Source organism: Vicia villosa, linkage group LG2, assembly GCF_029867415.1.
Source record: "Vicia villosa cultivar HV-30 ecotype Madison, WI linkage group LG2, Vvil1.0, whole genome shotgun sequence".
NCBI lineage: Eukaryota > Viridiplantae > Streptophyta > Magnoliopsida > Fabales > Fabaceae > Vicia > Vicia villosa.
In genome coordinates this window covers 95825221-95844366 of record NC_081181.1, presented here as the reverse complement: position 1 = coordinate 95844366, position 19146 = coordinate 95825221, and the positions used below count along the sequence as shown (strand labels likewise).

Below are 19146 nucleotides of genomic sequence, written 5' to 3'. Positions count from 1 at the left end.
TACCAACGAAATTGGACTTCCATGGGATGCTCTTTGGGCCTTTAAGTGATTAAAACCAAAACCATGCATTTGAATTCAATTATTTTTGTATTTTATTTAGTTTATTTAGCTTTTAATTGAATAAAATCCAAATAAATGTAAATAAAATTCACAAAAATATGAAGATGAGTTTAGGGGTCTTTATTAGGCTTATGGTAATGTTTGAAGTCCAAATATTAGGCCCAGTTGCTTGAAAGTCAAAGATTGGTCAATTAGGGTTTTGTAATTTTCTTGAGAATTGACCAACTTCTGAGCCTCGTATCTCCTTCGATTTTTATCATATGAACATGTTCTAGTACTTTTTAGAAACCTCAAGATGTTCTCTACAAGCCACTTTGGAAGCTTTTTTTCATTTGAGGATTTTATCTTGATGATATAGCTCTTAACAAAAAACAGCTTTTTGCGATCTCCTAGAAGGACCTGTAATGTTTTGGCTCATATCTCCTATGCGGAAGCATTTTTTGACCTTGGGCCCAACATCAAAGTTGTAGAGAATCAAATTTCCTTGAGAATAAGCTTTCGTTGAGGAATTTTTGATAAAGTATGAAAGAGATATGGTCGGTCAAAGTTAGGTTGACTTTCTTCTATAAACCCTAATTTAGTAACTTTGTACTTTTGTGGATTTTTGACCTTTTCTTGATTAACCATGATCAATAATTGATCAAATGGTGAATGATACTTCAAAATAAGGTTGTTGACAAAAAATCAGGAACTTTGACTGTGATTTGACCATAGTTTGACTTTTAGGTCAACTAGTCGATTGTTGATTATTTGGGTCATTGAGTGAGCAATCTTTTGAATCAGGGCTTGAAACTTGGCATGAGGGTACTTTGAACCATATGAGAGACCATGGAATCCACTTGAGGTATCAGAATTTCAAATTCCTTGATTAAATCAGAAACCCTAATTTAGAGGCTGTTGTATAGGAGAGAGACTGCATGCTTCCTTCTTGTATATCTTTGAGTATTTGAAAGTCAGATGGACTGAAATATGAATAAATATGTTGGGCAAATTTTGGGGTATGACAATTATATTATTACTGCGTGGTTAGTAATTCTAGGGAGTGATAACCTCGAACTGAATCTAGAATCACCTAGTTACAAGATAATATAACTGAATCTAATCACATGATTGTTGCACCCACGCACCTTTTATGGCACCCCTCTTGTTGCCTGTTGCCTGTTGCCTTGTGTTTTTCACTGCAAAATAGCCATGTCCCTTGAATACGAGGATACCTCAACAATGTTGCCCTCGGTTCATTCTTAAGATCATAGGTCCCAATGATGTTGCCTTCGATTCGCTAATATGATCTCGTCCCTCGAAGTTGCTTACGAAGTGTTGAGGTATCCTCTGGTTGCCTAACAAATGGCTATTCTGATCCTTCCCTTAGACTACCTGCCCCTCTATGGCAGGGACAGTCTTGTGGCGAACGATGATTCGACGACCCTTTAACCTCCAAATAAAAGGACTTCCTTACCCTCCTATGGTATGGATAGCCCTGAAAGGCAAAAAAACATTTTTCATCTAACCAGGTAATTTTCCCCTAATTGCTTTGCTCTGGTTTAAAATTATTTTTCTACCCTTTTTCTAAAAACTCATAAGGCTACGCTCATTTACGAGCTAAAGTCCTTATTTCTTCTTCTTCTACATTTCTAAACTTTTGGTTTCAAAGAGCAAAGCAATTAAGAGCTCATGGATAACTATGGATACAAAGGGTGCCTTACACCTTCCCTTTGAATAAATTACCCCTCGTACTCAGTTTCTTTTAAAAAAAGGTTTTTCATGTTCTTTTAGCCTTTTTATAATTTGGATAAAATAAAAGTCGGTGGCGACTCTTGCTTACCGCGACATTCCGATAAAAGTCAGTTCACCGTATTACACCATGATAGAAATATGATTAAAAACTCTTTAATTGAATGATTGTAGGTTTTGAGTTTCCATTGTTTGATTTCATGGGGTTTTACCCAAATTGATGAAAGTGATGATGTTATTGTGTGAAATGGAGAATGAAAGTTATGTTGATTTAATTGTTATCATAAGTGCTTAAACTGACCCATAAATGTGATGGGATTGTTGGGAAAATAGGGGATTTTGAATATTGAAAGTGGGTTTTCGTAACAATAACAAAATGGAGTTTTTGGGGTTCTAGTACAGAGGAACCCGGTTCCCATAAGGGGGGAACTGGTTCCCATATAAAAAAATGCAGTTTTCAGCGGACATATGGTATGGGAACCCGGTTCCCAAATTGGGGAATCCGTTCCCCAGTAGTAAAAATGAATTTTTGTGAAACTTCAAAATGTCGTAACCTTTGATCCGTAACTCCGTTTTGTGTGCCGTTCAAAGCATTAGGAAGCTAATATGATTATCTATATAATAGGATTGGAATGGTTAGCACTTTATGAATTAATTATGATGTTGTTGTGTGAATAACATGTAATTTGGTGTATGTGCGTCATAACTTAGTGAAGCATGAATAACAGTTGTTGACATGAAATGTGGTATAATATCCATGATATGTGTGAATGAATATATGCTATTTGAATGTATTTTATTGGAGATGATTATTGAAGATGCTATTTTAATGATTATTTGAATGTATTTTATTGGAGATGATTATTTTATGTATGCGTATGTAACAAACTAATGTTACATAAGATAACATGTGTTGATATTGTTACCTTGTGTTAATTGTTGATGTTGATTACATGATGAATGTATGATGTGCAATTGGTGAATAATTCAATGTGTGAATTATGTGATATACTTTAATGTTAAGATTATATAGATAATTCTTAATTGCATATGTGTTGGTAATTGTATGTATACATGATGCTTGAATTTAACGAATGTGTATGTTGTTGTTGGTGGATACTATGAGTATGATGCATACGTGAGTGAAGGTATATTACTTGAATCGTATTTATGTAATATGTGAATTGATGTTGAGCGATAATAATATTGTTGGCATGATATGTGATATGATATTCATGATGAGTGTGAATGATTATGCTAAATTATTGTGCCTTGTTATGATTGTTATTCAATATGTGTGTTTTGTATAATTGGGGATGATTCATTGTGTGAATTATTATGGTATGTGGTATGTTAAGATTGTATGGATAATCCTAATTACATACTTTTTGGTGATAATTGTACATGCATACATAATGGCTTTGATCCTTGTGTGAAAATAGAGGCGAGGCTTTGTTTCCTTTGTGGAATTGGGAGCGGTGAAACTATGGGTTCACATGTTGGCTTTGATCCTTGAATGGAAATAGAAGCGGTGAAGCTATGGGTTCACTTGTTGGCTTTGATCCTTGATTGGAAAAAGAGGCAGTGAAACTATGGGTTCACATGTTGTCTTTGATCTTGTCCGGATCGGGAGCGTGGCTAGATTCTATATGAAACGGAAGCGGTGGAACTTTGGGTCTACATTGGTACCACATGCATTTGAGTCATATTTTTCGCATTCGAGTTGCATTATATGCTATGTGAGTGATTGTAAATGATGTGAGTTGTCTTGGTTCTGGTTTAGGGTTTCATGTGTTGCCGTTTATTCACCAAATTACATGTTATTCACACAATAACTTCAGATTTAGGGTTTCATGTGCTTCCGTTTATCGCCACGGTTCTGGTTTGAGGTAGGAATTTTTGTATACTTATGTGTTTGAATTCTTAAATTGTGTTTGCTTTCATTATTTCAATTGAGAATTTCGGAAGTTTATATGTGCTTAGAATAGGATTTGGGTTCACGATACAACAATTTTTGTGCTGGTGGTTTGTTTATTTCATCCGAACTAAGAAATTTTTTTCTACTTCAAATCTCCAGGATGATGATACAAACTACCACATGTTTATGTTCGTACTTCATTATATCTGAGTCAGTTGTGCCGTTGACCTGTTCACGCAAGGATAATTTTTAAAATGATGAAACAATGAAAAAAATCTTTTCGTTGCAGTAAGTTCTATTTGTTTAAGTTTTAAACTCTTTCCCGATGCTATTTTTAATAAAGCATGATGTTTGTTCTCACTTGAAAACATATTATTGACTTAAACTTTTGTTCATGTATATATGTATAGGTGTATTCTCTAATCGCGGGATCCCAATCCTCACGTTTGCTGTTTGGCTTAAACTTGCTTTGAGTTTGAAGGAAAAAGGTTTGAATACTTGTAGTATTTCTTGTGGAAGTTATCTGCTTTACAATATTATTCTTTTAATTATTATTCTCCTGATTTCTTTTAATTTGCAATGGTGCAGTAATAGCGTAATATTATTCTTTTAACTAACACTCTCCTGTTTTTTTCTTGCAGCCAACTGATAAATAGCCTTATTTGAGCCTTCGATATTTGTAGATCGTGAGCAGTGACAGATATAATTAGATTTGTAGGTGGTAGCCTGTTGTCGCACGTACGCGAAATGAACAGAGTCGCCACTAATATATTTATCCTAAAGAGGGAAAGGAATATCAGAAAACCTAGAATAAAGAAAGGATAAGAAAAAGGTCTTGCGATCAAAGATCGGGTAAGAAGTCGGTTACGCGAGGGGAAGGTATTAGCACCCCTCACGTCTGTGGTACTCCATAGGATCCACTTATGTTTGTTCTATTCTAAGGGTGTGTTATATATAAATATAAAGCTTAGTTCTAAGGGAATGCATGCAAATGAAAGAAAAGGAAACATGGGGAAAATAAGGGATTATAAATAGTTGTGCTCGCTTAGGCCCCGCAACCTATTGCCTACGTATCCTTTTCAATAATCAGAGCGTCGTAGTTCGGCTCACATTTTTTTTTGTTTTTGTGTTTTTTAGTGGACGGAGTTACATTCGCAATCTAGCATCAGGATAGCAGCTCGATAAGTGGAGTCTTATGCGTTACCTATCTGCGACCGAAAGAAAGCAACATGTACGATTAAAGGGAAACAAAGCCCTGAAGTCAAGAGAGAGAAGAGAGAAGATTGGTTTGTGTTTTTTAGCTGTAATTCCATGATGAAAAAAACCCACTACAAGGTTTCGCATCACTTCCTTACTTTGTTTAGGTCTGAGCCTTTATTAAGTGTTTTGAGATGTTTTTGGTTGGGTGTCTTTTAAGGGGAATTTATTTGTGACTTGAATTATGCCTTAAAAGTTTAAGTGATTAGAGAAATACACCAAGGCCCACGCCTCAATAATTTCTCTAAGTAGCGGGTAAGAAATACACTGGGGGCCTACGCCCCAATCATTTCTCCCACTAAGTAGAAAAGAAATACATTGGGGCCTACGCCCCAATCATTTCTTTCCCACAATAGAAGAAGTATTAGCATGATTCGTGTCGTACTTTATTAAATGTTTTAAAGATGAAAAATAAAAAGGAAAGAAACCTAATCTAATATGAACTAAAAGAGATTCTAAATCCTAAATTGTCAAGTTATGAGTCTACCTTATGTTATAGGGTTTAAGGGAAAACTAGCCTAAAGTTATGGAGATTATAGGTCCTAAATCTATGGGAACATATTACAAGATAAAGCTACAATCATAAGCAAAAAATCAATGTAAACAATGATACAAAATTAGTACAACAATTGAATTAAAGTATCTTGAAAATATAGCACTAAAGAATGAAAACAAATGATTCAAAATATAATGCTAAAATGAATTTAAAGGCTATTATTTTTATGATTTTTATGAAGAAAATGATTTCTAATTAAGCAAAAAAGATTTAAGACAAATAGCCTAAAACTAATATTTTTGTGATTATTTTTTATGAACATTTTTATATGTCAAAAATTATATCAAAGTCTAAAAATGAATATGAGAAAAATAGGGTTTTTATTGCCTAAAAAAATAGTGGAAAAATTCTAAGTAAAAACTAAATTTCACTAATTAGAAAATAGAGCCAGGGGGTGAGAGTTGAATCTATTGGTGTAGGTAGCAGTTGGGGCGCAGGGCCCAGTCAATAGCCCAAGATAATTATTGTTACAGATTTGGTTAGCAACAAAAAAACAAAGGTGTGATGGGCTCAAGGGGTACGCGAATAGCAACAAATCCGTCCAAGGCCCAAGGGACATTTCAGCTTTTATTTCAAGCATTTTTAGATGCCAAAAAAAAGGCGCTTGGACCTCAAAAGGAGGTGTAATTTGCGAAATTCTGGGCCCAAGATGTTAAGGTTTTTTTTTTGCAGCTTTTGTGTGTAGAAAAAGAGAAAAAATTACTTCCTACCCCTACAATTGCCCGTATACCCCTACAATCAAAATTTTTGGACGAAATTACCCTCATATAAATAAGTAAAATTTTTCTCATTTCCAACTTTTTACTGGTTTTGAAGCAAACACTCTCCATTCTCTCTTCGAAACACAAACCGGAACGCTTCAGAAAACACTTCCGGTTCACAAATCCACCAAACCGGAACACATTTGGTAAGTGATCCGGTTTACATAATTTCTCCCGGAACGCATCTGGAAACTCTTCTGAGTATGTGCGTTCATGCAGGGGAGCTTATTACTCACTGCAGTGGTTGTACGACAGATTTGTGGAGTACCGTGCTGCTGGTAGTTGGGCCTTCGCGACCAGGGCATACCTGATGATGTTGGTAGGTTCTACTATTTTTGCGGATAAGACATTTACTTTGGTCGAGGCCCGGTATTTGCCACTGTTTAGAGACCTACGTGGGCTTAGTTCCTACAGTTGGGCATCTGCTGCACTGGTCACTCTTTATCGCCACCTTGGGGATGCATCTATGTTTAGTTGCAAGCAGCTCGGTGGATATCCTACTTTGCTACAGGTATTTATGTTATTTTTAATTAATTGTATGTTAATTCATATATTATTATTTATATTATTTAATATATATATATATATATATATTAATGTATATGATTTAATTTATTTGTTAACAGTGTTAGATACATGAGTACTTTCCTACACTAGGAAGGAAAGGAGAAAACTGGCGGCCATCTGACAACCAAGGGCTTCCGCGGGCGATGAGATGGTCCTACAGGCAAGGAGCCATCAAGGTGGATGCGTATAGACCGATATTGGACCAGCTGACACCTACAGACGTCGTATGGCGCCCATTCGAGGATCATAGACCTCATCGAGCTTTTAACGAGCTATCTCTGTATAGAGGTTTTCTTGTTTGGGGGTGAGTTACATGTGCCATACTTACCCAACAGGTGTCTTCGTCAGTTTGGTTATCGCCAGTATATTTCTCCTGCACCTCCTACATATACGCTCAGCAATGATGAGATTGCTGTGGAGTGGATTTCCTATGTCCAGAGTGTGACAGATGTGATTAGAGATACCGAGCCAGTGGGATACCCTCATGAGACGATTGATGGATATTTAGAGTGGTATTACCGCGTGTCGCATCCTCAGGTGGTGCCGCCCCCACCTAGTGCGCGTAGAGAGGTTGCAGTTCCTGTCTTTGATGCAGGACCAGCTGATCCGGATTGGGCTCGTGCCTCCACATTGGTTCACCGTTATCTCTGGCAGGTAGAGGCAGAGGAGGATGATGTCGCGTATGCTGATTTATTTGAGGTGTTACGCATCGCCCATGAGCATTGACTATTTTATACTCTATTTTATATTTTATGGTATATTTATTTTTATGGTATATTTTGGTATATTCTATTATATATTTTATTTGTTATCATGTTTTAATGTTAATCTTTTAGACCTTTTTGTTCTATGTTTAAATATTACATATAACTAAAAAACTTGATGGTAACATATAAATACAAACTTCTTCTAAGACGTTTTTAGTTAAAATATTACATATAAATTAAAGTCACCTAATCTAAATTAACACTTGATGGTAACATAGGCGTAAGATGGTGCCAATGTTGAAGACGTCCAGCAAATCCTAACATCCAAGATGTCGCCGCTTAAAAACGAAACTTCATCCAATCCAACGTGACGGGGGGCAGTGGGAAGCCTTCTTTCATATTAACCTGATTTCATAACATAAAAATAAATAATTAAATAAATAATTAAATAAATAATTAAACAAATAAATATATATAAAGGTTACCCGAATCCAATGATTCCTGTTGACAAGGCCAATGCAATATGTAGGAGCACTTGGAGAAAATGTTGTTGTCATGGGAAAAAAAGTCAAGCAAGGGTTACCTAAATGCACAAGAATGACGTTATATCGATTCGCTATCAAATAGCCCATCTCTGGTAGTGACATCCATTTCTCCGGTGGTTGAAAACCAACATTATCTATCAACAATCCATTTCTCACTTCGAATAACTTTGGACCGAACAATCTCTCATATAAGTCCTTCTTTTCTCTTAATTCCATGTCCAAGTCACGACGAACCATTGCCCAACCATCCTCACTATACCCATGAAACGATGCAATGGCTCTAAATCCACAATTACCATCTGCTTCAACATTAACAATCTCGGTAATATATGGCCTAATATGACAAGGAAACTGAAGAGTGAAATCCTGGTTCTTTGATTGTGATTGCCTCTTTGATTGTGATTGCTTCCTGGAAGTTTGTGATGCTTGCGATTGTTTTTGTGAAGATTGAGACGTCTGATCAGCATACTCAAAACCCGAAGGATCCCTATAAACATCATACCCAACTGGTTTCTTCCCTTTCCTCTTCACTCCGCCTTTAGTTTTTATTTTCTCAGGTGGTGGACACAATGAAGTTGTTGTGGGATATGCAATGTCACAAACCCTACTTTTCAATACTCTTTTTCCAACAACATCTAGTGTGATTTAAACCTTCTCCACAATTCATCAATTGCATTACTCATATCCACTTCCGAACCAGCTTCCTCATCTAAAGGCAAGTCACCTTCCATAGATAGTATCCTCCATTGAAGATAAACACTTTCTATTTGTAATGGGATTCCAACAACAATCAATCTTCCCATCTCACAAGCACAAGGTAGCCCATAACTTGTTCTCATAGTACAACCACATACTTCCCTACTATTTAACACATAATCAAGCCTCAATAACTCTTCTGCAATGCGTCTCAAAGCAGCTCTCGATACTGAACCACGCATATTATCATAAAATGGACTAATGTGTGCGTGCTCAACCTCATAAAAACTTTTTTGAAACGAAGCTCGAATGTTACCTATTTGTATTTTTAGGTTAGAATTCATAGCTTCCCAAACTTTGACCATGTCACCAAGGCTGTTCCCTATCATCTGCTTTAGCTTCCAATGTGCAGATTCAACCCTAAAATAAACAAAGAAAGTATAAAAAAATAATACTTTAATAATTAATACATAATAAAAAATTTAAGAATTATGACATACCGATTAGTCGTGGTGTTACCAAAATGAAGCACTCGATTAATCCATGCGCCTACAAATCTTTGCCTATGTGGGATCAACCATGTGTTCTTCACGTAATCGAGGAAGTCATTACAAGCAAAGCATGCTTGTTCAAGATATTGCAACCGTACACCGTACTCAACCTCATTACTAGCCCATACAACATCTTTCCACAATGTGCCTATCGTCTCTTGCATGTCTTTCATCACATATTCTTTGCATTTCATCCCAACATTTTTGTTAATATGAAAACGACATAGCAAGTTATGCGGCGTAGGAAAAACAACTTCAACTGCTTTCATCAAAGCAAGATCTCTATCCGTCAGAATCACTTGTGGAACCACATCTTTCTTCACAAACAATTGCTTCAGCTTATCCAAGACCCAACAATAACTCTCTGTCTACTCACACTCCATATAAGAAAATGCAACCGCAAATGTTAACTCGGTCGATGCCATACCAACTATTTCAAACAGAGGTTGTCTATATTTGTTGGTCTTATAAGTGGCGTCCATAATCAAGACATTAGGAAAAAGATTCAGCAACTTCACCGAATCTGGATGAGCCTAAAAAATATCTCTCACAACTTCACAATCATCCCGTTTCCTACTCCAATAAACATAGTTCGCCTCCTTTATAAGCTTAAGTAAATGTTGTATCTCACTTCTTGGACCTCTTATCTCCGCTTCAATCACACTCTTATGCTTGTATATTTGCGTGATCCGAGTGACGTTCTCAGGATCTCGCTCTTGCAAAGAAATTAATATGTGTCTAGGCGGAACATGTCTCTTTGTCAAATCAGCAACATGCTGCTTCTCATCAGTTGTCAACCTACCAACAAATGAGTGACCTTCTAATCTATCTGGTAAACCATGATTATGAACTCCACATTTTACATCAACCTTCCATCCAGGCCCATCTTTTGCCGGAGTCGATTTGATTTTGAATGGACATCCACATCTCTTAGTAGCACTTTGAGTCTCACTTTTATCCTTATATTTTCCACCTTTATCGCACCCAAATATCACTTTGTTACTTCTTCCTCTTTTGCCTGTTTCGGTGTCTGAACGCGCGATAATAACTGTCACTTTATTGTTGATTCCGGTCTCTTTAACCCAACGGATAACTTCTTCCCGTGTGACAAATCTCTCTGAAGTTGTGAAAACATCAGTGGTATCTATAGTTGTCTTGTTTTTTCGACCAATTTGGAGCGGAACTTCCATACCTGAAAAAAATAAAAAAAAATAAAAAAAAATAAAAAAAAGCAAACCGATCACATTTCCAAACTGTTCCGGTTTGTTAGCATGTTCACCGGAACACTTTCACCAACTGTTCCGGTTTGGTTTCAATTGAACCGGAACACTTTCCCAATCTGTTCCGGTTTGGCTTTCGTAGTACCAGAACAGTTTTAAAATGACTTCCGGAAATCAAAAATGTGAACCGGATGTCTTTATGAAAGCGTTCCGGTTTGTAATTTTTTAAACCGGATGTCTTACCTTAGGTGTTCCGTTTTAGATGCGCGTAGGGGTGCAGATTTCAAATTTTTTTTTACTTTTTGAAAAATGGTAAAAAATAAAATGGTAAAATGGTTATTAGTCTTTGAGGGTAAAATTGCCATTTTAAAAAAATTGTAGGGGTATGAAGGAAAGTGTAGGGGTAGGAAGTAAAATTTTCAGAAAAAGATGATGGTAACGGGCCCAGGGACATGGATCAATCTGGCCCAGATGTTATCTTGATCCGATTCACAAATTTGATATATGAATTATGATAATTCCCGATCAATAACAATTAATCAGGCTTTAATGATTCCATTATTCCCTAAACTTACAATTAATCCTAATTCAATTCACATTTAGACTATATACTAAAATAAATGAATACAATTAAATAGAAAGGGGGGAAGAATATACTAAAATAAATGAATAAAATTAAATAGAAAGGGGGGAAGAATATACTAAAATAAATGAATAAAATTAAATAGAAACTAAGGTCTTGCATATGTTTAAAATTTGTTTTTCTGTTTGTATTCTTCAATTTGCCAAATTTATTCTTTTATATAAATCATTTCTGCAAGATTTTGTTGTTGTTGGTTTTCAATTTATTCTTCAATTTTACAAAATGCTTTTAAAATTATGAAAGTGAAATTGAAATAGATAATACAAGATAACATTATGAAATAAATAATAGGATAACATAGATAATAATTGTTTCTACCACTATATTTGAAATTGAAAGTGACTCGTAATGCAACACTTGAAAAAGGCAAATACACGTGGGGGTGGTGGTGGTGGTGGTTGAATTGTCATGTTGTGTCATTGTAAATTTGTAAACTAAGAGTATTACAAATATAAAAAATGAAGGGACGTTTAATTTGTAAGTGAAATTAAATTAATTGGTCTAGGGGTGAGTGGGTTGTATAACCGGAATCCGTTATGAAAAAAAGTTAATAGAGCAAATATTGAAATTGTGAATGTTGTATAACTGGAATCCGAATCAGGTTATGTTTCATCCCTTTTATTTTAAATTATATTGTTGTTGACAAATGACAAGTCTCTTTTAATTTGAACGATAATTATTTATATATTATATAAAATGTAAATTTGCGATCATTAAATTTTTGCCCAGGCTATATAATTTTTCTGGTGTGTCACTTGATTTTCAAAAATAGTGTAAAGCACTTGTTAACAAGATGCTTAAAAAATTAGCTATTAATTTAAGTAATTATACATTTTTAATTAAGTGAGCATGTGACATTTTTAATTCCGTCTAAACTAGGATCTTTCTTTAATGTGAAGAAACGTGCTCGGTCTTTTTTTTTCCTTAGCCAATATTGTCAAAGACTTGAATAATTTTCATTCAAGAGTTTCATTTCATTTAAATTAGGGTTACCCCAAATCATCATTGAAAGCTATCTTAAGCTAATTAAGGTATGAAAAATCTCACTTTTACGTTAACATATTCATTTGTTCAAATTTTTTCGGTTGTTTATATATGAATATAGTTGTTATAAATGAACTGATCTTGGGGTTGAAAATATGCTTATGAGATCTATGTTGAAAATGATCTTTGGTATGTAGTAGATCACTGAAATTGAATTTCCTTATACATTTGTTCATGTCCAGTCAAGACTTTAGTAACACACTCCCTTATACGACTCATGCTTGAGGGGTTGTGTATATCTGCGTTCTTTTAGAGGATTCTAGCAAAACACTACTTTCCTTTACACAAATCATGCTCGAGGCCAATGTACATGTCCGGTCTTTTTGATCAGGTTCTAGAGTGGGTCTGAGTCAACTCGGATCTAGTAGAACCCGTCCTGCTTTGACTAATTTATCCAGGGGAGTGAAACTGGACTAAGATAACTAACAAGTCAAAATTGGTTATGTCGGCCTAAGTCTGACATAGGTCAATATTTGATGAAAATATGATTAAGACATTTATTACGGAGAGAGGATATCATGATATGAGATATGGGACAATCAAGCCTGATTCCCAATCATCATTAAGATGCTATAACAATTCAGACCAATTGCATTGAATGGTCTCTAATGGACTTTCTTGTAAATCGGGTCAGAATTGCTATATAAGGAGGAGAATGCAAGAGGAAAAGTCATTGACAATTCGCGATATTCTTTAACTGCGATTTTGATGATTTCCACTAGTAGAGCTGTTAATTGAAACAATTTGAAAAAATTTGCAGTTGCTGATTTAGTTTCTGAAAAAGGGAACATATTGAGTCAACTTGGGTACAACATATGTAACTGAAGCCCTATCAACTTAAGAAAGAGGGTTCATCACTTGAAGAACAATGTCCAAGTTTGGAACCTCATTATTGGTGCCTTCTGTACAAGATCTTGCAAAACAAATCAAGACACAAGTTCCAGAACAATATCTTCATCCAAATCAAGACCCTATTGTTGTATCAAATGCAACTTATTTGCAACAAGTTCCAATCATTGATCTAAGTAAATTGACATCTGAAGATGCATTTGAGGTAGAGAAGCTAGATCATGCTTGTAAAGAATGGGGATTTTTCCAGGTTGGAACCATTTTTCCACAACTGTCTTAAAATTGATACAGCAGAAATTTGTAGACTTGTATGACCGATTCAATATCAGCAGAGCCGTCTCTGAGGGCTTGCAATGCGGGATACCGCACAAGGCCCAAAATTTATCACTGTTAATTTGTGGTTTCATAAGGCCTCTAAAATCTGTTAAAGACGGCTCTGAATGTTACTAGCTAGGAAAATTTACTTGTTAATGCAGATCAACACTATATGTTTAGTTTTTGTACTTTTATTTTATTAACTTTGTAAGATTTTCAAAAAATAAAATTGAGTGCAGCTGATTAATCATGGAGTCAAACCTTCGATAGTGGAAAATGTGAAGATAGGTGTTCAAGAGTTTCTAAGTCTTCCCGCGGCAGATAAGAAGAGATTTTGGCAAACCCCGGACGACATAGAGGGCTTTGGTCAATTGTTTGTTGTATCTGAGAATCAAAAGTTAGAATGGGCAGATTTATTCTTCATGGCAACTCTCCCTTCGTCTGCGAGGAATCCTCGCTTATTTCCTAATATTCCTCAACCATTCAGGTTTTATAGCTTTTTCTCATTTCCATTTTGTTTGCTAGTCTCAATGTTGTTAATCGAGGATCACAAAATATAGTTGTGTTCAATATAGCTGTTACTTGACAATATTTTGTACTAAATATCGTATTGCAGAATAATAGTGACATGTTTAAACTCTACTATTGGTGCCAGTTAACAATATTTGCTAACCGTCAATCTTCGTTTAAACTAAAAATATTCTTCTGCCACTTGAGTGATTAGAACTATATTCCTCTAACAAATCTTGTTTCAAATTGCAGAGATGATTTAGAGACCTATTGTTTAGAGTTGAAGAAAGTTTGCCTCACAATCATCAAGCATATGGAAAAAGCTCTTAAAGTTGAACCAAATGAAATGCTAGAGTTGTTTGAAAATATAAGTCAATCCATGAGGATGAATTTCTACCCTCCTTGTCCACAACCAGAAAATGTCATTGGATTGAATCCTCATTCTGATGCTGAGGCCTTAACAATCCTTCTCCAAGCCAATGACATTGAAGGTCTCCAAATTAGGAAACACGGACAGTGGATTTCTATTACACCACTCGCCAATGCTTTTGTCGTAAACGTTGGAGACATTTTAGAGGTAATTGGTAGAAAATTAGTCATATATATTTACCCTCTTAAGTGTTTTTATGAGTGTGTAAGAATCTGAGAGAGATTTTGACATCATGGGGGTCTCGTAGCCCAAACTCGATTAGTATGGGATGCTCGGCCGTGTATATTAGTGGTTTCGCCTTTTTGAGATAATACTTAAAGACAAAATGGACTAACCCAAAAGAACTAATGGTTTTGTGCAGATTATGACGAATGGAATTTATCGGAGTATCGAACATCGAGCTACAGTTAACTCAACGAAAGAGAGGATTTCTATTGCTGCATTTCACAGACCCCAATTGAGCAAAGTTATAGGCCCAACACCAAGTCTTGTTACTCCTGAAAAGCCGGCATTGTTCAAAACAATTACCATGGAAGATTACTACAAAGCATTCTTTTCTCGCAAGCTACTTGGAAAATCATGCCTTGATGTTGTGAGAATTCAAAATGAGAATAGTAAGTGATAAACACAGTATACGATTATCTGGCTTCGACATCAACATGTTCTGTTATAACAGTTACACCATATGAGGTATCAGAGGAACGACAATTCAATAAAGCAGATTTGTAAATATCATGAGAATTGAAAATTATATTCTCGAACTCGATAGATAATGTGCCTCAGAAGAGTTCCTCGGCGTTGACAACAAATACTAATTCGTTATAGGCGTGGTGTAATGCAACTTAATTATCATGTTGTTTTTGTTAAGTGACAAGTGAATATGATTTTCAAATCATTACAAGGGCATCGATATCTTGTGCTAATCTTATGTTTTCTTGATATTTCTTAGTATTGTTCGAAAATTTTCCAAGGAGTGACACGGATTAATTCTGTTTTCACTAAAAAATGACTAGTCAATTCATTGCAGGTTGAGATATTAAAGTAAATAATAACTCGAATTTCTATTATTAAAGAATAACTCGAATTTCTATTATTAAAGATTTCGGAAGAATAAGTATATACTTTGCAATTACACTATAAGTAATTTTCTCTCTATTGTAAGTTACTTACAGTTCTAATATGCTACCAAAAAGTGCAACAATGCAGAAGGAAATCATGCAGGAATATACCATAAAACAAGGAAACAAAAGAAGAAGAAAAATAAAAAATCTTCTATGTGAAGCCAAAATGAACTTGTGGAAAATTTGGCTGTGGATACAAATTTTCATCAAAGAGATTAACAGCACAAGGACCTGAATTTGAAGTCCAACCATGGTGGTTAGATTGATCAAACCCTTGTTTAGGTGCTTCAAAGTTTCCATTGACATGGTAATTATCTACTTGGTTTTCATGTGGATTATTATTATTCATCCCTGTTGTAGCTGGTTGAAGCTTCATATCATTCATTATGTTGAAATTGTTTGGAATGTATGAAAACTGTCCATTAAATGGCAATCTCACAGGAGGTGCTGTAGCATTATTGCTCATGTCACTAAGAACACAATTTTCTTGACTGGAATTGGATATGTTTGGTTTGGTGCTTGAGCCAAGATAACTTGCATAGCTTCCAAATGATGAGCTTGTTGAGCCCTCTACATCTCTAAAAGATAGAAAGGAAAGTAAGTTTGATCAGTAGAGTTAGAGATAACAACTGAAAGGTATATGTGTTAATTTCATCATTCATCAGTTCCATTATGATATTCTTTGCATCTGTTATAGCTGAAATTGGCTGGAGATAACCCATCCTTACAAAACCGGTTTGTAGGATGAGAATTACTGCCACTTATAAGCACGTGCACAAATTAGTTATTGTCCGATGACACACTCCCTCACACTTAGAACTGGTTATCTGGAGCATAAAAATAACTGGTGGGTGACCTGATAGCAGATATTTGATAGCAGGTGACCCAACGAATCTTAAACCATATTCTGATACCATGTTAAGGAATGTGATTGAGCCTAACTCATCTCAACAAAAACAACTTGTAAGATGAGGATTGCTGCCACTTATAAGTATATGTCCAGACCATATATTATCTGACGTGAAACTCTTAATACTCCCTCACGCTCATGACTGGACATTTGGAGCTTGGAAATAAATGATGGATGATCCGATAGCAGAAACCTGATAGCAGGTGACCCAATGGATGTTAAATAAGATTCTAATACCATGTTAAGGAATGTGGTTGAGCCTAACTAATCTAAACAAAACCGACTTGTATGGTGAGAATTGTCCCCCTCTTATAAGTACAGATTTAAATTATATATTGTCCGATACGAGACTCTTAACAATTACTATCAAAATAATTCAAGTAGCCTTAGAAATTTGAACATCAAGGAAAAACAGCTTACTTGTGGAGAAGCAAGTTTGGTTCTTCAGGAAGTACTATATTCTGACTATCACCATTAACCATCCATGGAAGAGATTGAAATTGCTGTGGAGTACTCATTTTGTAGGGAACATGCAATTCATTGAACTACAAGATAGAGATATTTCAGCAGTGCTTTATTATTTCTACATCATTAGAATTTAAAACAAGCTTACATGACAGTTATTTACCTGGTTATTGCATTGAAGTGATGCTAGTTGTTGTTTTTGTGCATTTTCCTATCAAATTATGCAGAGTTAATCAGTAATCTAATTCTGCTTTTCTGATTATGGTATATATATAATGCTAATCATTGAAAAATCTTTTGCATACCTTCTGAGTATGAATTTGATTAAGAGACTCTTTGAGTGAATTTTCCATCCGTCCTAATTCATCCACACCACTAATTTTCTCAATGTCATTCCAATGTCTGCAAAATCCAACAACAAAAACTTGTTCTTGAAATTTGTTTGCAACTATAGGATACTAATTAGGATGTTTCATTATGATTTAGTTATTAACACGAAACGATAGATTATGCATATATAAAAATAAAAAACGACCTTAGTCGCTCTTGAATCTGAGAAATTCGGTTATGTAATTCCTTAGCTTGATCGCTCAAATCCTGTATAAATCCAAATAGTGAAGAAAATAACATTCAAAGAGAAAATGAAAGCGGAAATGAACAAGAAAAAGAGATGTTTACCTCAACAGTTTGACTACTGTAACAAAAAAAAAACGAATATTTCAGTTTCAACTTAGTATATAAAAAAACAATGAAAAAGAAACTAAATGCAAACTCTCGAGTTCTCGGTTCAACACGTTGAACCAGTTCACTCATATTTTAAAGAACATTGGTATGGATGATGTATTGCTAAATTAGTTGCAGCAGGCCTACCTTGTACCATAAAAGTCTTGAATAACCACATCATGATCTAACTTCTTAAACGTTTTCTTTAGTGCCTGAACTCTCAAACAAAAGATCATTTCAAAGAATGAGTACGAGGAAATAACTAATGCTTTCAAACCATTTGTAAGAAAATGACTCACTTCAAGACTCTCCAATTTCCTGTTACAATACAAGAGAAGAGAATTTTATCAAATTCTTATACTATAAAACTGCTTAAATAATTTGGCTTATGAGAAAGGTTTTTAACTGCACCTCTTTGCCCTTTCTTGTGAGGTTAGTTGAGAAAACTTTGCCATCACCTCCTCAAAGTTGCTACATCAATCAAAGTAGAGCACATGATAATTAGACAACGAATGATAATCAGACACGTCGACACTAATAAAAATTTAAAAGGTTAAATTAATTGAAACACGTGTCAGACACCTGACATGTCTTCTTTAAGAAGTGCATACATGCATGCACGTAATTACCTGCGTCTCCCTGTGCATAATGAAGGTTTTCCACCAGGAGAAAACATGAGAAGTATAATATCTATATCACACAATATAGATAATTCACTAGCTTTCTTCATTATTCCATTCTTCCTTTTTGCATACGTTGATTGTCGACCATTTGTATTCTCCAACCTCTTTATCTTTAGTTTCACCCTCCCCATCCTACAAATTCATAACCATAACATGCAACCTGAGAAAAAGGACGAACAATTCACGTGAAATGTGAGAAGAGAAAGGACACAGAATTAAGAAACAAATTTGTACGATGAATAGTGAATTTACAATGAGAGTTGAAGGATTGATAATCGAAAATATTGTTGGGGTAACGAAGGATTTAATTGAATGATAGAGGTAAGTATTATAGAGATTGGATGATGATGATGATGGTGAACACTAGAGGGTGACCAGAAAAATCGGTCATTTGAAGCGTGCGAGAGAATAGGGGGCTGTTAGAGATTTCGTTTGATTTCCCATGTCACCAACTTGCAAACCTATTTCACTTGTGAATTCTGACTTCTCAACATTATAAACCATGCAATTCTAAAACCTTTTCATGTCCTACCATCATCATATCTAGAGTTGTTAAATGGCTGGCCCGGCCCAGCCCACTTCGATCCGGTAATGTATAAATGGGCTAAAATGGGTCGGCCCGATAACTAAATGAACTACCAAAATTGAGTTTGATCCTGTTTCTAATGAGCCATGCAGCTTGACTTTATTTTTAATGGACTACCAAAAATGAGTTGAGGCTATATATTAATATTATAGTTTTAATTTTATTAAAGGATGTAATGAACAAATGCTACATAACATAAATAGAGAGTAATTATAAACTTAGTTAACGTGATTTTTAAAATATCCATCAAATCAATATACATATATATGAATATCATAAAAACATCTATGTAAAAGTA

The 19146-nt window shown here is 35.1% G+C and overlaps 3 protein-coding genes across 4 annotated transcripts; 1 reads left to right on the top strand and 2 right to left on the bottom strand.

The window, feature by feature from the left end:
* Positions 1-7896: 7896 nt before the first annotated feature.
* LOC131649627 (uncharacterized) lies at positions 7897-11632 on the bottom strand. The gene is made up of 6 exons (XM_058919379.1): positions 11587-11632; positions 9901-10541; positions 9299-9717; positions 8754-9218; positions 8043-8706; positions 7897-7962 (listed from the first exon to the last, which is right to left on the bottom strand). The coding sequence occupies exons 1-6, from the start codon at positions 11630-11632 to the stop codon at positions 7897-7899; spliced, it is 2301 nt and encodes a 766-aa protein (XP_058775362.1).
* Positions 11633-12101: 469 nt separating this feature from the next.
* On the top strand, positions 12102-15396 carry LOC131651661 (protein SRG1-like). Of its 2 annotated transcripts, XM_058921328.1 has the most exons (5): positions 12102-12243; positions 13017-13355; positions 13660-13907; positions 14183-14507; positions 14722-15396. In XM_058921328.1, exons 2-5 carry the CDS (start codon positions 13125-13127, stop codon positions 14980-14982), a joined length of 1065 nt encoding a protein of 354 aa, XP_058777311.1. In that variant the 5' UTR covers positions 12102-12243; positions 13017-13124; the 3' UTR covers positions 14983-15396. The 2 variants fall into 2 exon arrangements, with proteins under 2 accessions (XP_058777311.1, XP_058777312.1); XM_058921329.1 differs by lacking the exon at positions 12102-12243 and having other exon boundaries at positions 12283-13355.
* Positions 15397-15444: 48 nt separating this feature from the next.
* Positions 15445-18650, bottom strand: LOC131651660 (agamous-like MADS-box protein AGL30). Its single transcript, XM_058921327.1, has 11 exons — positions 18515-18650; positions 18209-18422; positions 17991-18050; positions 17879-17897; positions 17727-17791; positions 17535-17550; positions 17392-17453; positions 17162-17258; positions 17020-17067; positions 16812-16936; positions 15445-16059 (listed from the first exon to the last, which is right to left on the bottom strand). The coding sequence occupies exons 2-11, from the start codon at positions 18391-18393 to the stop codon at positions 15633-15635; spliced, it is 1104 nt and encodes a 367-aa protein (XP_058777310.1). The 5' UTR covers positions 18394-18422; positions 18515-18650; the 3' UTR covers positions 15445-15632.
* Positions 18651-19146: the final 496 nt, after the last annotated feature.

Excerpts from the sequence above, each read along its gene's own strand:
- LOC131649627 (XM_058919379.1), bottom strand. The coding sequence starts at position 11,632 with ATGACACAACATGACAATTCAACCACCACCACCACCACCCCCACGT. Across the intron at positions 10,542-11,586 it reads CACCACCACCACCCCCACGT|GTATGGAAGTTCCGCTCCAA; the intron begins GTATTTGCCTTT and ends TATTTTTTTCAG. Across the intron at positions 9,718-9,900 it reads AACGGGATGATTGTGAAGTT|ACAGAGAGTTATTGTTGGGT; the intron begins GTGAGAGATATT and ends GAGTGTGAGTAG.
- LOC131651661 (XM_058921328.1), top strand. The coding sequence starts at position 13,125 with ATGTCCAAGTTTGGAACCTCATTATTGGTGCCTTCTGTACAAGATCTT. Across the intron at positions 13,908-14,182 it reads AATATTCCTCAACCATTCAG|AGATGATTTAGAGACCTATT; the intron begins GTTTTATAGCTT and ends TTCAAATTGCAG. Across the intron at positions 14,508-14,721 it reads ACGTTGGAGACATTTTAGAG|ATTATGACGAATGGAATTTA; the intron begins GTAATTGGTAGA and ends GGTTTTGTGCAG.
- LOC131651660 (XM_058921327.1), bottom strand. The coding sequence starts at position 18,393 with ATGGGGAGGGTGAAACTAAAGATAAAGAGGTTGGAGAATACAAATGGT. Across the intron at positions 18,051-18,208 it reads TTATGCACAGGGAGACGCAG|CAACTTTGAGGAGGTGATGG; the intron begins GTAATTACGTGC and ends TGATTGATGTAG. Across the intron at positions 16,937-17,019 it reads CACTTCAATGCAATAACCAG|TTCAATGAATTGCATGTTCC; the intron begins GTAAATAACTGT and ends TCTATCTTGTAG.